At 46.7% G+C, this 23,505-nt stretch overlaps 1 protein-coding gene across 1 annotated transcript in view; it reads left to right on the forward strand.

The window, feature by feature from the left end:
- DCAF8 (DDB1 and CUL4 associated factor 8) overlaps nt 1-21,331 on the forward strand; it is a gene marked incomplete at both ends in the record, with an annotated part of 40,458 nt that extends 19,127 nt beyond the window's left edge. Inside the window, 5 exons of the mRNA XM_089664360.1 lie at nt 2,245-2,352; nt 12,528-12,658; nt 16,675-16,794; nt 19,872-19,992; nt 21,222-21,331. Of these exons, the coding sequence (XP_089520486.1) occupies nt 2,245-2,352; nt 12,528-12,658; nt 16,675-16,794; nt 19,872-19,992; nt 21,222-21,331 (590 nt within the window). The remainder of the gene's footprint in view (nt 1-2,244; nt 2,353-12,527; nt 12,659-16,674; nt 16,795-19,871; nt 19,993-21,221) is intronic.
- Nucleotides 21,332-23,505: the final 2,174 nt, after the last annotated feature.

The following is a 23,505-nucleotide window of genomic DNA, read 5'->3' on the forward strand; positions in this document are numbered from 1 at the left end:
TGCCTGTGGGAGACATGATTGGAACTGTCTTGTAATGCCTTATGGGACACGTAGAGTCATGCTTGCAACTACGAGTTTTGCAATGCCTCGTGGGATATGTAGTTCTACAACAGCTGGAGGACAGCAGGTTGCCCACCTCTTGGCCTACACAAACCCCCCCATGCCATAGGGCAGGGGGTGGGCAACTGTGGCCCTCCAGCTATTGAACTACAAGTCCCATCATGCCTCTGCCTTTAGGAGTCATGCTTGTATCTGTCAGTTTTGCAATGCCTCATGGGACTTATAGTTCTACAACAGCTGGAGGGCCACAGTTGCCCACCCCTGCCATAGGGTATGCCGTAGCTGCTTATGATGTCTTTTTAATTTTTTCTTTCCATACTAGTTTTCTGTTTGGCAGTACTACAAGTTCACTTAAAGCCCAACTCCGGGCAAATGATCCCCTTCAGTAGGGGCTGCGCCTGCATTGAAAGGGTTAATTGCTCGTTTTGTCGTGGGGGGATAAAGAGACGTAGTTTTCCTGATCCTCCACTCCCCGGCAGGCGGCATTCCCCTGCAATCTGACCGTTGAATGTCCCTGACGTCCTCATGCCCAGAGCAGAACTACTGACCCTGCTGTGGTCTTGATGATTTCAGGACCCTAGACCGGTAGGCATGGGGTGCAAACTCTGTGGGGTGGAGCAGAGGATTGGCTAAGTAAAAAATTTTTATTTTCCCCTTTCAATGTGGGCACAGCCAACACCGCAAGAGTTAATTTATGTATTTATTTGTCCAGAGTTGGGCTTTAATCAATTTCTCAAGGCCCACCCAAAATCTCTACGCGTTTCGCTGTCTAAGCAGCTTCATCAGGTTCCTCCCCCTAATGAAGCTTCTTGAGCGTTTATTTTTTTATACATCTTTTTTTATTATTTCATTATACTGCTAGGGTTAAAGAAAACATTGGTTGCCTGGAGTTGGGCAACGCGTTTCGCTGTCCAAGCAGCTTCATCAGGTTACTGCCCCTAACGAAGCTTCTTGAGTATTTCTTTATACATCTTGTTTTATTATTTCATTCTATATCTTCTAACCCTTGCTGCCTGGCGTTGGGCTTTATTAGATTTCCGAAGGCCCACCCAAAATCTCTACGCGTTTCACTGTTTAATCAGCTTCAGCAGTATTCCGCCCCTAAATGAAGCTTCTTGAGCGTTTATTTTTTTATACATCTTTTTTTATTATTTCATTATACTGCAAGGGTTAAAAAAAAAAAAAAAAAAAAACTTTGGTTGCCTGGCGTTAAGCTTTATTGGATTTCTAAAGACACACCCAAAATCTCTACGCGTTTCGCTGTCTAAGCAGCTTCATCAGGTTCCTCCCCCTAATGAAGCTTCTTGAGCGTTTATTCTTTTTATACATCTTTTTTTATTATTTCATTATACTGCTAGGGTTAAAGAAAACATTGGTTGCCTGGAGTTGGGCAACACGTTTTGCTGTCCAAGCCGCTTCATCAGGTTACTTGCCCTGATGAAGCTGCTTGAGAAGCTATTTCCCTATACATCTTGGTGCAGACCCTTTTTTTTTTTTTTTTTCCCCCCCCTTAAAAAAAAACAAAAAAAAAACAAGCAATTAACCTAACCCTCTCAATGTGGGCACAGCCACACTGCAAGAGTGAGTTTGCTTTTTTTTTTATTTGTCCAGGGTTGGGCTTTATGTGATTTCTGAATGCCCACTCAAACTCTCTACGCTTTTCGCTGTCTAAGCAGCTTCATCAGGTTCTCCCCCCCCCCCCCTAATGAAGCTTCTTGAGCGTTTATTTCTTTATACATCTTGTTTTATTCATTATATATCTTCTAACCCTTGCACAGCCCTACTGCAAGGGTTAAAAAAAAATTTGGTTGCCTGGCGTTGGGCTTTATTGGATTTCTGAAGGCCCACCCAAAATCTCAACGCGTTTCAACTGTCCAAGCAGCTTCATCAGGTTACTTCCCCTGATGAAGCGGCTTGAGCAGCTGTTTCCCTATACATCTTGGTGCGGACGCGGGTACTTTTTTTTTTTTTCTTTTGTTATACCCTATTGTTTGAGGTTTGCCTTGGTTTTTGAAATTTGCAAATCGTGGCTTTTTTTTTTTTTTTTTTTTTTTTTATGTAGACACAGCGCCCCAACTTTTTTGTAATCAGAGTTGTATTTTGGTTTGGTTAGCCTCCCTCTGAGGGTCTGATATTGGCCAAACAATCATTTTGATCTTCTCTGTTCTTTTTAATTTCTTCCAGAACTTCTCGCCAGCTACAATGACGAAGACATCTATTTGTTCAATTCCTCTCACAGTGACGGGGCTCAGTATGTAAAGCGATACAAAGGACATCGAAATAATGCTACAGGTACGGGCGCTCCCGGAGGAGTCACTTCTGTTGTTTTATTATTTGTTTATTTCAGGTACTTCTGTAGCGCCGTCAATTTACGCAACCCTCAAGGGGTGTACAATCTGAGGTCCCTAACCCTCAAGGGGCGTACAATCTAAGGTCCCTAACCCTCAAGGGGCGTACAATCTAAGGTCCCTAACCCTCAAGGGGCGTACAATCTGAGGTCCCTAACCCTCAAGGGGCTTACAATCTAAGGTCCCTAACCCTCAAGGGGCGTACAATCTGAGGTCCCTAACCCTCAAGGGGCTTACAATCTAAGGTCCCTAACCCTCAAGGGGTGTACAATCTGAGGTCCCTGACCCTCAAGGGGTGTACAATCTGAGGTCCTAACCCTCAAGGGGCGTACAATCTAAGGTCCCCGACCCTCAAGGGGCGTGCAATCGAAGGTCCCCGACCCTCAAGGGGCGTGCAATCTAAGGTCCCCGACCCTCAAGGGGCGTGCAATCGAAGGTCCCCAACCCTCAAGGGGCGTGCAATCGAAGGTCCCCGACCCTCAAGGGGCGTGCAATCGAAGGTCCCCGACCCTCAAGGGGCGTGCAATCTGAGGTCCCCGACCCTCAAGGGGCGCGCAATCTGAGGTCCCCGACCCTCAAGGGGCGCGCAATCTGAGGTCCCCGACCCTCAAGGGGCGCGCAATCTGAGGTCCCCGACCCTCAAGGGGCGCGCAATCTGAGGTCCCCGACCCTCAAGGGGCGCGCAATCTGAGGTCCCCGACCCTCAAGGGGCGCGCAATCTGAGGTCCCCGACCCTCAAGGGGCGCGCAATTAAAGGTCCCTAACATTCATACATACACATATTAGGGCCAATTTAGACAGGAGACAATTAACCTCCCAGCATGTCTTTGGAGTGTGGGAGGACACCAGAGTACTCAGAGGAAACCCACACAGGCACACGGAGAACATGCAAACTCCAGGCAGGTGGTGCTGTGGTTGGGATTCAAACCAACGACCCGAGTACTGCCAGGGGGAAGGGGTAACCATTTGTCTGTTCCATTTCATCACAGTATTAGAACAGGTCAGTCCTCGACAAGGGTGGGTTACCAAGTTTGCGATGTGCAAAGAATGAGAGTCCCACAAGTTTCCCAGTGTAGATTTATTAACCCCTCCCCCTCCAGAGGAACCCCCCCCCCCCCCTCCTCCTGACCAGGCCATATATTGCGTTACGGCGTTGCGTTACTTTAACTGACAGTTGCGCGGTCATGCAACGCCGCACCCAAATTAAATTTCCGTACTTTTTTCCCACAAATTGAGCTTTCTTTCAGTGGTATTCGATCGCCTGTGCGGTTTTTATTTTTTGCACTGTATAAAAAAAATGCCAATTTTGAGAAAAATAACAATGTTTTTTGACTTTTTGCTATTAAACATGTCCAGTAAAAAAAATAAAAAAAATCAAATTTCATCATAAATTTAGGCCAAAATGTGTTTTGCGACACGACTTTGCTAATAAAAAAAAAAAGTTATGGCGTTTATAGATACTGGGATATTTTTTTTTTTAATAGTAATGGCGGGACTGCAGCGGACATTCTGACACTGAGGGAAACTGACGTGGTGTCACTGACATCTCCAGTGACACCAATACAGTGATCAGTGCTAAAAAACCATGCCCCCTGTACCTTTCGATTGGTCATTCGTTATAATGGGTGGAGCCTTTTTGAGCACAGCAGAGCAATCTAGGGTCTAGTAAATAAACGCACATCACGGGGTGCTTTTACAGCATTCAGCGGGTTTTATTGTGTACACATTACATCATCGGTGTAAAGCGGTGACATCATTCCTTTCATCATGTGACGGTACTCGGGCCTAGTGATTGGCTGCTAGATCCACGTTTGCGGATTGGAATCACACGCTCCTCTATTCTTTGAAGTTTCAGTTCTTTTGAGACATGTGAGATTAGGGGGGGGGGCACACCAAAATGGCCAAAAAGCAGTGTCTCTAACAAAAAAAAAAAACGCTAAACAGTGTAAACCAAAGTGGTTTAAAAGTCAAAATGTTTTGTACCTTAAAGCATTCCCTCCCCACTAAATGTTTTACCCCCCCCCCATGCCAAATACCTGGCTCCTGTCACTGCTGCAGCTCAGTCTTGCACCGCTCCCCCCGCATATCCTGTGAGCAATGGTATCAGGACCATTAGTTACCTGAATAAAAAAACACAGGTCTCTCTCCTGTCAGCATGGACATGCTGCTTTATCTGTCTCTGCACAGCAGCATGTCTCCCTGGTAAAACCGAACACAGTGTAAGCACAACAGAACACACAGTTAACCCCTTGATCGCCCCAGATGATAACCTCTTCCTGCCCAGTGCCATTAGTACAGTGTCAGCGGTTTTTATTAGCACTGATCACTGTATTGGTGTCACTGGAGTTGTCAGTGGCAGTTAGTCAGTTCCCCCCCAGTATCAGAATGTCCGCCACAGTCTTGCTATAAGTCGTTGATCGCCGCCATTACTAGTATAAATAAAAATCCCAGTATCTATACCATTTTTAGACGCTATAACTTTCATGTAAACCAATTAATTTACATGTATTGGGATATTATTTAGCAAAGACACGGAGCAGAATACATTTTGGCATCAATTTATGAAGAAATTATATTTTTTTTTATTGGATATGTTTTATAGCAAAAAGTAAAAAAAGTGTTTATTTATATATATATATATATATATATATTTTTTTTTTTTTTTTTTTATATTAATATATATTTTATATTAATAAAAATATATATATATTTAATATTAATATATATATATATATATATATATATATATATATATATATATATATATATATATATATATATATTTTTTTTTTATATTAATATATTTTTATATTAATATATTTTTATATTAATATATATTTATATTAATATATATTTTATATTAATAAAAATATATATATATATTTAATATTAATATATATATATTTAATATTAATATATATATTTAATATTAATATATATATATTTTATATTATATATATATATATATATATATATATATATATATATATATTTTATATTAACATATATATATATTTATATATATATTTTTTTTTTTTATATTAATATATATATATATATATTTTATATTAATATATATATATTTTATATTAATATATATATATATATATATATATATATATTTTATATTAAAATATATATATATATATATATATTTTTTATATTTATATATTTTATATATATTTATTTATTTTTTTCAAAATTTATCATCTCTGCGGTTTTTATTTTTTTGAGCTATAAACAAAAAAAGACTATCAAACACCACTGAAAGAAAGGTCTGTTTGTGGTGAAAAAAATGACTTCAATTTCCTTTTATGTACAGCCTTGCATGACCGTGCAATCGTCAAAGTAACACAGCGCCATATCGCAAAAAATGGCCTGGTCAGGTAAATCCTCTGGAGGGCGAGGGGTTAAAGAGGATCTCCACCCAAAAGGAGAAGTTCCGCTTCAAAGATTGGTCCCCCGCTCCCCATTAAGGATTGGCACCTTTGGGGAGCGGGTACCCGAAATTGACAGGTACCCGCTCCCACTTCCGCGGCGATCGGTTAGGCAACCTGCGGCTCTCTAGCTGTTGTGGAACTACATTTCCCATGAGGCATTGCAAAGATGACCAAACTGACAGTTACAGCTATGACTTGCAGAGGCTTGATGGAACTTGTAGTCCTGCGGCTCTCAGGCTGCCTACCCCTGACCTAGGCGATCAGAAGCGGAAGTTGTCCTCCTGCCCTCCCTCCCCGTAGTCTTCTGGGACCTGTCAGACGACGGGGGCTATTCACAAAGCGCAGCACTTGTCAAGCACGCGCAGTGGGCACCCGGCTGTGAAGCCGCAAGCAGTCACAACCGGGTGCCCACACTGAAGATGCCGGCCCCTGGAACACCAGACGGCTGGTGAAACGGGCTGCGGGGGAGGACACCGCGGGATCGTGGGACAGGTAAGTGGCTGTTTTTTTAAGAAGTCAGCAGCTACAGTTTTTGTAGCCGCTGACTTTTTATTCATTTTTTTTTTTTTTTTATACAGTGTGAGTGGAACTCCTCTTTAAATTCCTCCTTCTGCACTTGTCCAGCAGAGGGCGCAGTAAACCAAAGAAACGGTGCTCCCCCGCTCTCACATCGCCCCTGCGCCGCCGCGAGGCCCGTTCATTAGCTCACTGCGCGCGATTTGCTAGCTGGAAATGCAACTTTCCCACTGCCGCGGAGGTGTCCGCCGCGCTCGTCTACTGAAAGATTAGCCGAATTTACCGCCGTCGGGCTGCGTGCTCATTACCCCTGTGATTTTGTGGGATCGAGAGAGCTCATTAAATGTTTCCAGCTTAGTGGTTCTTTGTTTATGTTCTTCTATGCTAATTCCGCATCTTCAGACGCTTTAACCCGTCGTTGGCCTGAACTCGGCAGTCTTAAAGCGATGGCGTCCGCTCCCCCCCCCCCCCAAAAACAAGTGTTAACCACTTCCAGTCCGGACACTTCCCCCCCCTTCCTGACCAGGGCAATTTTCAGCTTTCAGCGCTACACACTTTGAATGACAATTGCGCGGTCATGCCACACTGTACCCAAATGAATTTTTTACCATTTTTTTGAGACAGATAAAGCTTTATTTTGGTGGTATTTATTCACTGCTGGGATTTTTATTTTTTTTTGCTATGTAAATGATGATGTCCAAAAATTTTGAAAGAAGTGTTTTTGTTTTTTTTTTTAAATTTTGCAATTAAATAATATTTCATCATAAATCTTGGCCAAAATTTATTCCGTTATCTTTTTAGTAAAAAAAAAAAAATCCAAATTAGTTTATAACCAAAAATTATAATATTTAAATATTTTTTTTTACATTTTATTTTATTTTATTTATTTATTTATTTTTTTTCTACATACTTCTACACTACTTGTGGGGGGTGATGAAGATTTTTTTTTTTTTTTTTTTTTACACTGATTGCTTTTACACCCATATAGGATGTAAAAGCAATCATTTCTCTTTCTCTCTGTCTGCATTCTTGCAGTCATTGAGGAATACAGAGTGAGCTGTGATTGGTCACAGCTTGTCACATGGTACAAGGCTGTTGTGAATAGCCCTGTACCATGTGACCTCTGTGATCATTCACAGATTTCACACGTAGTAAGCAATGATGTCACAAGTGACATCATGCTTACTACTTTGCATGTGATCACTGATTGGCCAATCAGTGATCACATGATCGGGACCTCGTACAGAGGTCCCGTCCGACGATCGGTGTTTCACTGTGTCCGGAGGACACAGCGGGCACCGGATCGCGGTCCTAGGGAGCGCGCACAAGCAGGGTGCGGGGAGGCCGTTTATAAACTGCCACCTGCCCCTGCACTGCCACCGTCCGGCCGTTTATATGCAACAGCCGGTCGGGAAGTGGTTAAGGGTTCCCTGCGGTGGTAGAGGTGATACAAGCACTGAGCCAGTCCACGTCTCCTACCTCCCCTCTGTTCCTGTACTGCCACCCCGGTCAGATTCTGGCGTTGAGCACATATGGACGTGTCAGGTGCCTGTGTTCCTCACGGCGTGCCGGGTTTTATTCTCCAACCCCTGCGCCATACAGGACACAGCCGTCACGTAGCTGTTGGAGGATGAAGCTGCAGTGCTTGGAGAGGGACGCGGCGGCTTTCCCAGATGTGCTGCTTTGAATGCGCCTGTATTTTGACTTGAAACACTTTACACATGTTTTGCTCCAACTGTGGGCGCATTTATTATTATTATTATTATTAATAATATATTTTATTTTCTCTAAAGGTTGATGTAGCCTTTAACCTCTTCCCGTCCAGCCCATGTACATAAACGGCCGGACGGGAGCGCTGCCGATGCGGGTGGACGTTTCTAAACGTCCCCTTGCATCCATTGTCTGTGCGCACTCCCTGGGAGAGCTTGGCACCGGAGGACACGTCGGAACACCCATCGCTGTACGGGACCTCTGTGTGATTCAGGTCCCGATTCATGTGATCACTGATTGGCCAATCGGTAATCACATGAATAGTAGTAAGCAAGATGTCACTTCTTTACAGTGTTCACCTTTTTTCTTTCTTTCTCTCTTTCTTTCCTTATTATACTTATTATTATTATACAGGACTTATATGGCGCCGACAGTTTGCTCAGCGCTTTACATTATGGAGGAAGACAATACAGTTCAATACAAAAGGGTTAGGAGGGCCTGATCCTTGGAGCTTACAATCTAGGAGGGAGGGGATATTGGTACAAGAGGTAATTAGCTGTGGGGGATGGAGTGGTAGGAAGAGTAGGGGATGGAGTGGTAGGAAGAGTAGGGGATGGAGTGGTAGGAAGAGTAGGGGATTCCAGTAGTTAGCCGGGGTCGTGGTAGGCTTCCCTGAAGAGATGAGTTTTCATAGTGCGCCTAAAAGTGAGCAGAGTAGGCGATAGCCTGATAGCTTGGGGTAGGGAGTTCCAAAGGATGGGTGAAGCCCGTGAGAAATCCTGGAGACAAGCGTGTGAGGAGGAGACAAAGGAGCTAGAGAGTAGGAGGTCTTGCGAGGAGCGGAGATTACAGTTTAGGTGGTATTTAGAGACAAGGTTGGTGATGTAGTTTGGGGCAGTGTTATGAATGGCTTTATACGTCAGTGTTAGTGTTTTGAATTTTATCTGCTGGGCAATTGGAAGCCAGTAGAGGGATTGGCAGAGAGGGATGGAGGTCAGTGGAGGGATCGGCAGAGAGGGGTGGAGGACACTGAATGGAGGTCAGTGGAGGGATTGGCAGAGAGGGGTGGCGGATACAGAGCGGTTAGGAAGGTGAATGAGTCTGGCAGCAGCATTCTTGATAGACTGGAGTGGGGATAGCCTGCGATGAGGAAGGCCAATGAGGAGGGAGTTACAGTAGTCAAGGCGTGATATAATAAGGGAGGGAATAAGTAGCTTAGTGGTTTCCGGGGTTAGGAACGGTCATTTCTTGGAGATGTTGTGGAGGTGAAGTCTACTTGAGTTTGTCAGCGAATGGACCTGGGGCTGAAAGGACAGATGGGAGTCTAGGATTACACTTAGTACCCTGGCGTGAGGGGAGGGACTGATGGTAGTGTTGTTGATCTTGATGGAGAAGTCTGGAGGGGGCACAGGCTGGGGGGAATACTAGAAGCTCAGTTTTGGAATTTTTGAGTTTGAAGAAGTGGAGTGACATCCAGTCTGATATGTCGTTCAGTAGGCTGGTGATGCGATTGGAGACTGAGGGGGTGAGGTGGGGGGTAGAAAGATAGATTTGTGTGTCGTCGGCATAGAGGTGGTAGTTGAAGCCGTGGGAGTTTATCAATTGGCCAAGGGAGGAGGTGTAGATGGAGAAGAGAAGGGGTCCGAGGACAGAGCCTTGAGGGACCCCGACAGAGAGAGGGAGTAAGGGGGAGGTGGCAGAGTTATAGGTAACACTGAAGGAGCGCTGCGATAGATAGGAGAACCAGAAGAGAGCGGAGTCTCTGAGGCCAAGAGAGTGCAGTTTTTTGCGGAGGAGGGGGTGGTCAACCGTCTCAAAAGCCGCAGAGAGGTCGAGTAGTAGGAGTATAGTATAGTGGCCATTGGTTTTGGCGGTTAGTAGGTCATTGGTGAGTTTGAGTAAGGCGGTTTCGGTGGAGTGTAGTGGGCGGAAGCTGGAATGTAAAGGGTCGAGAAGGTTGTTGTCGGTGAGGTGGGAGCTCAGCCGATTGTAGACTAAGTGTTCAAGGAGTTTGGATATAAATGGCAGCAGGGAGATGGGTCTTAGGTTGTTCAGGTCGAAGGGGTCCAGGGAGGGTTTCTTAAGTATTGGGGTGATGTGCACATGCTTTAGAGGGGAGGGGAAGGTACTGGTGGAGAGTGAGAGATTGAAGATGTGAGTGAGGGAGCATAGGATGGAAGAGGAGGGGGACCGCAGGAGTTGAGGGGACAGGGTCCAGGGGGCAGGTGGTGAGGCGGGATTCTGAGAAAATCTTAGTGACCTCTTCGGTGGTAGTGAGGTCAAGGGAGCAAAGTGTTGAGGGGGTTATTGTGTGAGGAGTGCTAAGTGGGGTGGGTGTCTGAGCAGCAGCGAAGTCCCTACGAATTGCGAATTCCGTTCTCCCTTTCCTTCCTTCCCTTTCCTTCCTTCCCTTTCCTTCCTTCCCTTTCCTTCCTTCCCTTTCCTTCCTTCCCTTTCCTTCCTTCCCTTTCCTTCCTTCCCTTTCCTTCCTTCCCTTTCCTTCCTTCCCTTTCCTTCCTTCCTTCCCTTTCCTTCCTTCCCTTTCCTTCCTTCCTTCCCTTTCCTTCCTTCCTTCCCTTTCCTTCCTTCCCTTTCCTTCCTTCCAATTCCTTCCTTCCAATTCCTTCCTTCCAATTCCTTCCTTCCAATTCCTTCCTTCCAATTCCTTCCTTCCCTCCCTTTCCTTCCTTCCCTCCCTTTCCTTCCTTCCCTCCCTTTCCTTCCTTCCCTCCCTTTCCTTCCTTCCCTCCCTTTCCTTCCTTCCCTCCCTTTCCTTCCTTCCCTCCCTTTCCTTCCTTCCCTCCCTTTCCTTCCTTCCCTCCCTTTCCTTCCTTCCCTCCCTTTCCTTCCTTCCCTTTCCTTCCCTTTTCTTCCTTCCTTCCCTTTTCTTCCTTCCTTCCCTTTTCTTCCTTCCTTCCCTTTTCTTCCTTCCTTCCCTCCCTTTTCTGCCTTCCTTCCCTCCCTTTTCTGCCTTCCTTCCCTCCCTTTTCTGCCTTCCCTCCCCTTTCCTTCCTGCCTTCCCTCCCCTTTCCTTCCTTCCTTCCTTCCCTCCCTTTCCTTCCTTCCTTCCTTCCCTCCCTTTCCTTCCTTCCTTCCCTCCCTTTCCTTCCTTCCTTCCCTCCCTTTCCTTTCCTTTCCTTTCCTTTCCTTCCTTCCTTCCTTCCCTCCCTTTCCTTCCTTCCTTCCCTCCCTTTCCTTCCTTCCTTCCTTCCTTCCTTCCCTCCCTTTCCTTCCTTCCCTCCCTTTCCTTCCTTCCTTCCTTCCCTCCCTTTCCTTCCTTCCTTCCCTCCCTTTCCTTCCTTCCCTCCCTTTCCTTCCTTCCCTCCCTTTCCTTCCTTCCCTCCCTTTCCTTCCTTTCCTTTCTTCCCTTTCCTTTCCTTCCTTTCTTCCCTTTCCTTTCCTTCCTTTCGTTCTTTTTTTGTTTTGTTAATAGCAGCATTGCGTTGCAGTCGCGTTGATTACAAATTACATTAACAAGCGACTTTTGAGAGTTTACACTGCTGTCTATGGTGCACACGTTGCATGAAAGTCGCATCAAAGTAGCGCAGAAACCAGCCCTTTTAAGGGGTTTGTGACATCGGGAGGTGGAGTTTAGGGTTATGCGACCACCGTGATTGGCTGTCACAGCGGTCACATGATCGGAAAGCTACTTGCGATCGGGACCTTTCCGTGAGGCGACGGTGAATGTGCTGGGAGCATGCACGTTTGCTTACATTGGGTACACAAATATGCAGCTTCAAGGCCCAACCACCCAGAGGCCGTATATTTGCGTACCATCGGCGCCGGAGAGTTAAAGGCTACTGCAAATAAAATGAGAAATGCACCCAAAGAATGTTTTTATTTTTTGGCGAAAGAACCCGCGCAACTTTTCAATCATGACCAGTGGACGGTGGTTGTAATTCCAGGCTCCTGCAGACTCTTCTTCCAGCTCCTTGTCCATACTGAGATGCGGACTTGTAGTTAGAGAGCTGGAGGGAAGTGTCAATGGACGAAGGGCTCGTTCACGTATGCGGCAGGGACTGCCACGTCTCTGAAAAGTAATCCACCCTCGGATTGTTTTTCAGACATTGGACAGGCGATGATTAGGTGTTGTATCGCCTCCTCAGCACTTGCTTTAACCCCTTGGACGCCACACTAGCATGCTGCATCCCTTCCCATCATCCCATTCTGTCTCTTCTATACCTAGAAATCCACTCCACCCCTCTACCACAGCCCTTCCTCCCAAGACTCTCTTGCCTAACCTGTGTGTTGTCATGAGGTCAAGCTTCCCCACCAAAGCTCAGTCTACTTGAGACCTACTTGTCCTTTCCTCCGCCATAAGTAAATCTGCCTCTGGCTTTATCATATTTGCAGCATTCACTGGATGGTTTGAGACCTGCATAGTGGACAGCGGTGACTGGTTATCCATGGCTCTACTGTTAGTAATCAACGTGTGTTTTTGTTTCTCTTCCAGTAAAAGGCGTCAACTTCTATGGGCCGAAGAGTGAGTTTGTGGTCAGCGGCAGCGACTGTGGTCACATCTTCCTGTGGGAGAAGTCGTCCTGTCAAATCGTACAGTTCATGGATGGCGATAAAGGCGGCGTGGTGAGTTGAACCTTTGTATGATATGACCCGCCTGACAGTCTTCGCTTCATGATAGGACCCGTCTGATGGCCTTCACTTCATGATAGGACCCATCTGATGGTCTCCGCTTCATGGTAGGACCAGTCCGATGGTCTCCGCTTCATGGTAGGACCAGTCCGATGGTCTCCGCTTCATGGTAGGACCCGTCTGATGGTCTCCGCTTCATGGTAGGACCCGTCTGATGGTCTCCGCTTCATGGTAGGACCCGTCTGATGGTCTCCGCTTCATGGTAGGACCCGTCTGATGGTCTCCGCTTCATGGTAGGACCCGTCTGATGGTCTCCGCTTCATGGTAGGACCCGTCTGATGGTCTCCGCTTCGTGGTAGGACCCTTCTGATGGTCTCCGCTTCATGATAGGACCCTTCTGATGGTCTCCGCTTCATGATAGGACCCGTCTGATGGTCTTCGCTTCATGATAGGACCCGTCTGATGGTCTTCGCTTCATGATAGGACCCGTCTGATGGTCTCCGCTTCATGATTTGACCCGTCTGATGGTCTCCGCTTCATGATTTGACCCGTCTGATGGTCTCCGCTTCATGATGGGTCCCGTCTGATGGTTTCAGCCTGATGATGGGTCCCGTCTGATGGTCCCTGCTTCATGATGGGTCCCATCGGATGGTTTCCGCTTGACGTCCAAAAAAGTGGCCTGGCCTCCCTCATCTTCCATCATTTAAGCTAAGCCTTCCATGGCGGATGTGGAAGCAGAGTGTCTGGAGTTCATATTCTTTCTGCACTCTGAACACTCTCTGCTGGGGAAGTCCGTGTAAATCAGTGGTCCTTTTAGCTTTGGGACCCGTTCACACGGGAGTACCACAGCATATGCCACAAGGGCCACAGGTTTTCCGTGCATTCCCATGCAGACAGTACCTTTTAATGTGAATTGGTTTGCAGCAGCTGCACAGGCACAGCTGATGCTCCCAATTTGACAGCCATACGGGTGCATGGCCCCAACGCACGTGGCGGTGCCCCTGTACGGGTCAGTTGGCTTCTGCCCATTGATATCGGCCACCTGACGCGTAGATCATGCTTTCCCTCTATATGCAGGGAAGCAGCTGCAAGACATGGCTACCTATTTTACTGCACTATACAGAACATGGCGTACGTTGCTTTTCTAATGCGTTTGCCAGCTGACCTGAGCCTTTCGTGGGCATTTTTCGGTGCCTTTTTTTTCCCCTAATTAGATCTAAGTAACACATTAGTAAGGCCGGCTCCACAGGACGAGCTCAGGACCGGCCCCCGTTGTCCAGCGGCATCTGGAAATTGCCGCACAGCTTGTCATCAGAGCGAATATTATACTTAAGCTCTTGCAAAGTGTTCCAAGGTACCCCGGGGGTTCCGCGGCCGATGAGGCGCCATAATTCAGCATTAGCCGACACGAGAAGAACGCAAAGATTTTCCAGCTCGCTTTTCTTGCCTGGCCCCCCGAGGCCCACTCCCAGGTATAATGTTGTTTTCTAGGATTAGCCGATCACTTATATGAGGCGGCGTTATTTAGCTAATGCGTTTGTAGCCTTTAATCGCACAGCGCAGGAGGCGGCGGGGTCGTAGGCGTCGTGCGGCTCTGTGAACACTTTACTGCGCTCAGAGGAGTTTCGGTTTTTAAGATCTCTTCAATAACTCTTTATATCCGCTATCGTTTCATTCCGTCCCCCGGTACAGTTTGCTCTCGCCTATATGGTTAGAAGAAATCTGGCTGCGTTATCAAAATGCTAGTTGCCTGGCTTCCATGATGACCCTGTAGGCTGCGTTATGAAAATGCTAGTTGCCTGGCTTCCATGATGACCCTGTAGGCTGCGTTATGAAAATGCTAGTTGCCTGGCTTCCGTGATGACCCTGTAGGCTGCGTTATGAAAATGCTAGTTGCCTGGCTTCCATGACCCTGTAGGCTGCGTTATGAAAATGCTAGTTGCCTGGCTTCCGTGACCCTGTAGGCTGCGTTATGAAAATGCTAGTTGCCTGGCTTCCATGATGACCCTCACCGTACTACCTGTCTTCAGTGGCTGCTTACTTGTTGGTCACTTGATGCTTAGTAGCCAATGATGCATTCTTGACCTCTCGCCCTCCAGAGGATTTACCGCCCTTCCTGACCAGACCATTTTTTGCACTGCATTACTTTAACTGACAATTGCGCGGTCATGCAACGCTGCACCCAAATTACGGCCTTTTCCCTATGTATTGAGCTTTCTATCGGTGGTATTTGATCTCCTGTGCGATTTTTTTTTTTTTTTTTTTTTTTTTTTTTTTTTTTTTTTTTTTGCATATATATATATATATATATATATATATATATAACAATTTTGAGAAAAAAAAACAATATTTTTGACTTTTTGCTATTAAACGTGTCCAGTAAAAAAAAAATTTTAATCTAAGTTTGTCATAAATTTGCACCAAAATGTTTTCATCTCCATGTCTTTGCTAAAAACAAATTTTAAAAATCCCAATACATGTAAATTTAATTGGTTTACATGAAAGTTGTAGCATTTAAAAATGGTGGTGTGTGAATGTGTGTATGTATGTGTGTGTGTGTGTGTGTATATATATATATATGTATGTATGTGTGTGTATGTATATGTATGTGTGTGTATGTATATATGTATATATATGTGTATGTATGTGTGTGTATGTATATGTATGTGTGTGTATGTATATATATATGTGTGTGTGTGTGTGTATATGTATATGTATGTGTGTGTATGTATGTGTGTGTGTGTGTATGTATGTGTGTGTGTGTATATATATATTTTGCACTGGGATTTTAAAAATTATATTTTTACTAGTAATGGCGGCGATCAACGACTTATTGCAGGACTGCGGCGGACAATCTGACACGAAGTAAAACATGCATTGAAAGAAAAGCACTCACATTTACAAAAAAAACAGAAACAAATGTAGCATTTCAATATACCCCATAGATGTCTCCAACCAACAAGATGGCCACCCTTTCCCAGTGACACCAATACAGTGATCGGTGCTAAAAAAAAAAAAAAAAAAAGCACTGACACTGTGCTAATGGCTCTGGGCAGGAAGGGGTTAACATGAGGGGCAATCAAAGGGTTTACTGTGTGCTAGAAGTGTTTTACTAGGGGGCGGGGTCTGTGTGCTTCACTGTAATCACACTACTTTGGATGGCTGTGCACAGCCATCCAAAACAGTGTGCTCGAGCTGACAGGGAGGACTGTTGGTAAACAAAGCAGTTCTCCTCCCGTCGGAGATCCTCGGAAATCACCAGGCACCGGCGAGTGTCCCGCCACTTCCGTCGCTGGGGGGAGCAGTGTCCCGTCGCTGGGGGGAGCAGTGTCCCGTCGCTGGGGGGAGCAGTGTCCCGTCGCTGGGGGGAGCAGTGTCCCGTCGCTGGGGGGAGCAGTGTCCCGTCGCTGGGGGGAGCAGTGTCCCGTCGCTGGGGGGAGCAGTGTCCCGTCGCTGGGGGGAGCAGTGTCCCGTCGCTGGTATCAGTGGAGGGAGGGAACAGTGTCGCGTCGGTGGAGTGAACAGTGTCCCATTGCTGGTGTCAGTGAAAACATTGTGCCCCATTTTTCTTAGTGGGAGGAATGGTGTCCCATTTTTGGCGTCAGTGGGAGGAATTGTGTCCCATTTTTGGCGTCAGTGGGAGGAATGGGGTCCCATTTTTGTCGTCAGTGGGAGGAATGGGGTCTCATTTTTGGTGTCAGTGGGAGGAATGGTGTCTCATTTTTGGTGTCAGTGGGAGGAATGGTGTCCCATTTTTGGTGTCAGTGGGAGGAATGGTGTCTCATTTTTGGTATCAGTGGGAGGAATGGTGTCCCATTTTTGGTGTCAGTGGGAGGAATGGTGTCTCATTTTTGGTGTCAGTGGGAGAAATGGTGTCTCATTTTTGGTGTCAGTGGGAGGAATGGTGTCTCATTTTTGGTGTCAGTGGGAGGAATGGTGTCCCATTTTTGGTGTCAGTGGAAGGAATGGTGCCTCATAGAAGGTTAATTAACCCATTGGCATTTCCCCAGGTGAACTGCTTGGAGCCGCACCCCCACCTGCCTGTCCTAGCGACCAGCGGTCTCGATTACGATGTCAAAATCTGGCTTCCCACCGCCAAGGAACCGACAGAGCTTCACGGGCTGAAGGAGGTAAGCGAAAGGAACGGTGATACATCCCTGGGGTACAGCAGCCCACCTCCTCGGCTGGTGATACATCCCTGGGGTACAGCAGCCCACCCCCTCGGCTGTGTATTGCCAAGTCACGGCACTAAAGGGTTAACGTCTTCTTGAAAGGCGTCTGGTGAGTGTGTGGGCCCCGCGATTAGTCAGCACGGCGGTGAGCTCATCGTTACCCATATGGTGTTATCGTCACAGCTCCTGGGAGATGCATCTCGTGCCATGCAAGTCGTAAGACGAGCAGAGTAACCTCTTCCTTCCCGGTGCGGGGAGCGGTGGGCTACGTATGAAAGGGTTGGTGGGGTGCAATATACCAGGAGCTGCGTTCTTGGTTTTGCCATGTTAATGAACTCCAGAGCCTTCGGGTGAAGTCCTGCTCAAGGTTGGCATGTAGATGGCTACCTGTAATGTAGATGAACTGGACTCTGGGTCATTGACTTCAGAACACTTGGGGGGGGGGGGGGGGTTCCCGCCATTCAGTGACATTTCAGCTGACCACAGACCTCCAAAGTCGAGGAATACATGCAGTGCTCACGGTAAAAACTGGATGCACCCTGAAAAGTGAACTTAACACTGGCTTTTCCAACAGGTGGTGTGGTGGACCTTGCAGAGCTTTGGCCTCTGGGCTTTGAGACTTGCTGGTTTCCTAGATAAAATATACTTTCTGAGTGCTCTTGTCAGCCCCTCTGTCACCAGTGTGTCCTTTAGTGGGGTAGGGGTCATTAGGAGGAACCACAGAGCTTTAGTGAAGTAGGAGGAACCTCGGAGCTTTAGTGAAGTAGGTGGAACCTCGGAGCTTTAGTGAAGTAGGTGGAACCTCGGAGCTTTAGTGAAGTAGGTGGAACCTCGGAGCTTTAGTGAAGTAGGTGGAACCTCGGAGCTTTAGTGAAGTAGGTGGAACCTCGGAGCTTTAGTGAAGTAGGTGGAACCTTGAGCTTTAGTGAAGTAGGTGGAACCTCGGAGCTTTAGTGAAGTAGGTGGAACCTTGGAGCTTTAGTGAAGTAGGTGGAACCTCGGAGCGTTAGTGAAGTAGGTGGAACCTTGAGCTTTAGTGAAGTAGGTGGAACCTCGGAGCTTTAGTGAAGTAGGTGGAACCTCGGAGCTTTAGTGAAGTAGGTGGAACCTCGGAGCTTTAGTGAAGTAGGTGGAACCTTGAGCTTTAGTGAAGTAGGTGGAACCTCGGAGCTTTAGTGAAGTAGGTGGAACCTCGGAGCTTTAGTGAAGTAGGTGGAACCTCGGAGCGTTAGTGAAGTAGGTGGAACCTCGGAGCGTTAGTGAAGTAGGTGGAACCTCGGAGCGTTAGTGAAGTAGGTGGAACCTCGGAGCGTTAGTGAAGTAGGTGGAACCTCGGAGCGTTAGTGAAGTAGGTGGAACCTCGGAGCGCTAGTGAAGTAGGTGGAACCTCGGAGCTTTAGTGAAGTAGGTGGAACCTCGGAGCTTTAGTGAAGTAGGTGGAACCTCGGAGCTTTAGTGAAGTAGGTGGAACCTCGGAGCTTTAGTGAAGTAGGTGGAACCTCGGAGCTTTAGTGAAGTAGGTGGAACCACAAAGCAAAAGTGATGTAGGGGTCAATAGAGGAACCAGGACTTTAGTGATGTAAGTTGTCAGTAGCAGGACCTACAGAGCCTTAATGATGTAGTAGGAACCACAGAGATTTAGTGCTGTAGGAGTCTATAGGAGGAACCACAGCGCTTGAATGGTCTAGGGCTCAGTAGTGGGGTCCACAGAGCTTTAGTGATGTAGGAGTTAGTAGTAGGAATCACAGAGCTTTAGTGATGTAGGGATCCGTAGGAGGAACCACAGGGCATTAGTGATATCGGAGGAAAATAAAAGCAGGGGAGGTGACAGGTGTTACTAAACCCCGGACCCTGCATTCACAGTACACAGAACATGGAAGTGCAATTTCTAGTAAATATAAACTGCTAAATCCCTTTTCTCATCAGCAGTATAGAGCAGTCTTGTGACTTCTATCGGCGTCCAGCAGAGCACTCGTTAAAGCTTGTAGGAGGGTTTTTTTTTTCTGCTCTAGGAGGATGCAAAACCCCTGACTTCTGTCTGACCAGTACTGATTGGCCCTGTTATGATCACATGCACTCTCCCGAGGAAAAAAAATCACCTCTCTAGCAATACACAACAAACTGAGCATGTGCAAAAAACAGTTCAGTCTGTCTTATCAGGCGATAAGAGGTGGTCACTTGAAAAAGGGGAGGAACAGAGAAGAAAGGATCAAACTGCCTTTTTACACAATGTGGAGGATTAACCCCTTAGGTCCCACAGTGAGTATAACAAGCGTGCTTTACTGCATCTACAGACTGATTGTGCTGTTGGGGGTTTAGGAACACTTGAAGGAAATTCCCCCCCCCCCCCCCCCTGTTTGTCCTGTTTTACCATTTTCATTGAAAGTAAAAAAAAATCCCACATTTTGGGTTGTCCATAGAAAAGTAGTAGAGGGGAAATCTTCCAATGGGGACACTAGTGCTGATGACCTGAGGGTTCCCAAGGAATTTCCTTAATTTGTGATTTACTCTCACTTCCTGTTTTGGCTGTGGGACAGGAATTGAAGGGAAATCTCCCCAATGGGACACAGATGGAAAAAAAAAATCTGACGGGTTATGACCCCCCCCATCCAAAATGAAGAAAAAAGTCTTGCCTTCAGTTCTACAGGGATAGTATCTCGTCTCCCTGATTCTCTCCTTTCTGCTAGCAGGACTGAGAACTTTCAGCACTGTGAAGCTTCTGTCAGCCTTCCTCTCTAGCTGAGCCAAGACCTACAATCAAGGCTGGAAATACACATATTTTTATATTTTCAGAAAGTGACATATATAGTTTTCAAGACCAAGGAAAGGGGGAAATTTTCCAATAAGGAAGCGACTGCTCTGGGCTTCAACAAAATGGTGGCCTCCAGCAAAAAAAAAAAAAGGGAGATTTTCAGCTCGCGTTAATTTCAGTAGCATCATTATCAATGTTGAATGTATCTTTTGTAAAAAAAAAAAAAAAATGATTGTTCTGGGTAAAGTTCTGCTTTTAAACATCCGTTCTTTTTTTCCTCCAGGTTATCAAGAAAAACAAACGTGAAAGAGACGAGGACAGCCTACATCACGCCGACCTGTTCGACAACCACATGTTATGGTTTCTGATGCACCATCTACGGCAGAGGGGGCACCGCAGGGTGAGTACAGGCTGCTCTCCCCACCCCCTCCCCGCTCAAGTGTCTCCACAGGGACCTCTACTAAATGTCATTCAAAGTTCTCACAAGGCGAGACGTCCTGGTGATTAGACTCTGATAGCAGCAACCTTTTCCCGACTGACGCGCTGTAGTCAGGGAACGGATTTAGGGTCAGCTTTTGTACAACCAATCAGGCAGTGGCTGCTTCCATGAGCGCCTTCTCGCACAAGCGTGTTCTTCTACATAGTTTTCCTTTAACCATTTCTCACCCGTAGGACGTCATGAGACCACAGAGCTGGCCTTGGACCCGATGGTCACCAGCCACCGCTGGGAGGCCGCAAGTGGCGTTGTGACGTCACTTCCGGTCCTGGCAGATCTAAACCCTGCCATTTTTTTTTTCTCCCTGGAAAGCCGAGATCAATGTTTTGTTTTTTTTCTTTTCTTTTCTTTTTCTTCCTTTTTCTTTTTTGCTTTTTTCTTTTCTTTTTTGCTTTTCTTTTCTTTTTTGCTTTTCTTTTTTGCTTTTTTCTTTTCTTTTTCTTTTTTTCTTTTCTTTTTCTTTTTTGCTTTTTCTTTTTTGCTTTTCTTTTTTGCTTTTTTCTTTTCTTTTGCTTTTTTCTTTTCTTTTCTTTTTTGCTTTTTTCTTTTCTTTTTTGCTTTTTTCTTTTCTTTTCTTTTTTGCTTTTCTTTTCTTTTTTGCTTTTCTTTTTTGCTTTTCTTTTCCTTTTTGCTTTTCTTTTTTGCTTTTCTTTTTTGCTTTTCTTTTTTGCTTTTCTTTTTCTTTTTTGCTTTTCTTTTCCTTTTTTGCTTTTCCTTTTTCTTTTTTGCTTTTCTTTTGCTTTTTCTTTTTTTGCTTTTCTTTTTTTGCTTTTCTTTTCTTTTCTTTTTTGCTTTTCTTTTCCTTTTTCTTTTCTTTTTTGCTTTTCTTTTCCTTTTTGCTTTTCTTTTTCTTTTTTGCTTTTCTTTTCTTTTTTTCTTGTCTTTTCCTTTCTTTTTTTCTTTTTTCTTTTCTTTTATTTTTTTTTTTTTTTTGCTTTTTTACTTTGTTTCTTTGTTTCTTTTTTACTTTGTTTCTTTTTTACTTTGTTTCTTTTTTACTTTGTTTCTTTGTTTCTTTTTTCTTTTATTTTTTTTCTTTCTTTTCTTTCTTTTCTTTTCTTTGTTTCTTTCTTTTCTTTTCTTTTTTTTTTTCTCTTTTCTTTTTCCCTTTTCTGCTTCCCTTTTCTTTTTTTCAAGAGATTGGCTCTGAGGAAGAGGCGCAGCCTAGAAATGCATCAACCATTTTTTTAGAAGGTGCCGTGTGCCCTCTGTTTTGTATGCAGTTCATTTTGGATTCCCCTGGTCCGGTGAGGGCAGCAAGGCGTGCATTCCTAAAGTATGCCATGTGTGGTCACAGACATTGTGGAGTTCATCGTCCAGCGCAGGAGTCACAGCATTTGTTTGCTTCTTTCTTCAGATCCATCGTCCTCCGTCTGGGCGGCTCGGATCGGAGGGCAGTGGGGCGGATGTCGGAGACCGTTTACACCCGACCTCCCGGGCCCTCTCCCTATCCGCGGACCGGTTTTTGTCCGTTCATACGGAATAGTTTGGAAGGGCTGCCATAGGCACTCATTATACGGCGGCTCGCCAACACGATCGGCCCAGCTCAAGGAGGCAATTAATTTGGCGCAGAAGTGCACTTGTTGCCTTCCTCCCAGAATGCTTTGCCGTCGATGAGCCCTGGTGAGCGGACCTTCCCCGCCCGTCCAGCCACTTCTCTGCGCTGCTTGCAGGATCAAGTGAAACAGTTTTCATTACAAGTCGCGCGGCTTTTTTAATTGCCGCATGTGTAGGCTGCCTGTCTGGTGAAAACACGGCCGCTTCTCTCTTCTGTGCGGATAATTAAAGAGCCAGCAGAGCCACGGCGCACTTAATTGGATGCAAAGATGACAGGGATGTGACAAAACAAACTGCCTGATCTGACACGTTCCAATTCTCTCATTTAAAATAGTCCTCTCTTCTTAAATCAGGAAGATAATTAATTTGTGTTTGCAAGACAGATTTTTTATTTTTTTCTATCATCTGCCGATTGTAGAAGTCAAGCATGGCGAGATACCATGAGAATAGAAAAGGCATCGCTGTATAAAGGGGAACTCTAGACACAATAGAAATCTAATTTATTCTCTGTTTGTCAGATGAAGCGGCCAGATCATTAGAGGGATGGGGACTGGCGGCAAGGGACGGGGGTTGTCAGCAGGCGACGGGGGTTGTTGACTCATGGATTGTCGGCGGTTGACTGGTGGATTGTCGGCGGTTTGGGGGGGGGGGGTGGATTGTCTTGTCGGCGGTTGACTGGTGGATTGTCGGCGGTTTGGGGGGGGGGGGGTGGATTGTCTTGTCGGCGGTTGACTGGTGGATTGTCGGCGGTTGACTGGTGGATTGTCGGCGGTTGACTGGTGGATTGTCGGCGGTTGACTGGTGGATTGTCGGCGGTTGACTGGTGGATTGTCGGCGGTTGACTGGTGGATTGTCGGCGGTTGACTGGTGGATTGTCGGCGGTTGACTGGTGGATTGTCGGCGGTTGACTGGTGGATTGTGGGCGGTTGACTGGTGGATTGTCGGCGGTTGACTGGGGGGGGGGGATTGTGGGCGGTTGACTGGTGGATTGTCGGCGGTTGACTGGGGGGGGGGGATTGTGGGCGGTTTGGGGGGTGGGGATTGTGGGCGGTTTGGGGGGTGGGGATTGTGGGCGGTTTGGGGGGTGGGGATTGTGGGCGGTTTGGGGGGTGGGGATTGTGGGCGGTTTGGGGGGTGGGGATTGTGGGCGGTTTGGGGGGTGGGGATTGTGGGCGGTTTGGGGGGTGGGGATTGTGGGCGGTTTGGGGGGTGGGGATTGTGGGCGGTTTGGGGGGTGGGGATTGTCGGCGGTTTGGGGGGTGGGGATTGTCGGCGGTTGACTGGTGGATTGTCGGCGGTTGACTGGTGGATTGTCGGCGGTTGACTGGTGGATTGTCGGCGGTTGACTGGTGGATTGTCGGCGGTTGACTGGGGGGGGGGATTGTGGGCGGTTGACTGGTGGATTGTCGGCGGTTGACTGGGGGGGGGGGGGGGGATTGTGGGCGGTTTGGGGGGTGGGGATTGTGGGCGGTTTGGGGGGTGGGGATTGTGGGCGGTTGACTGGTGGATTGTGGGCGGTTGACTGGTGGATTGTCGGCGGTTGACTGGTGGATTGTCGGCGGTTGACTGGTGGATTGTCGGCGGTTGACTGGGGGGGGGGGGATTGTCTGCGGTTGACTGCAGGGGGGGGGGGGGAATTGTCTGCGGTTGACTGGAGTTTGTTGGCAGGCGACGGGGATGTCCCTAGTACATGTCCTTCCTGTCGGGCGGTGAGGACCTGTTCCCCGGTGGAATCCCTCTGTTTAGCATGCCTTACCCCCTCCCCCAGTCTTGGAGGCTTCCGGTCTCTCCTCGGACGTGCGTTGAGGCTTTGGGGGCCTTAGGGCACCTTTTACCGTTTTTTAAATGGTTTTCTGCCACTATG

This window comes from Staurois parvus, unplaced genomic scaffold (assembly GCF_062004578.1).
Source record: "Staurois parvus isolate SC_StPar_1 unplaced genomic scaffold, SC_StPar_1.0 ptg001899l, whole genome shotgun sequence".
NCBI classification, from domain to species: domain Eukaryota; kingdom Metazoa; phylum Chordata; class Amphibia; order Anura; family Ranidae; genus Staurois; species Staurois parvus.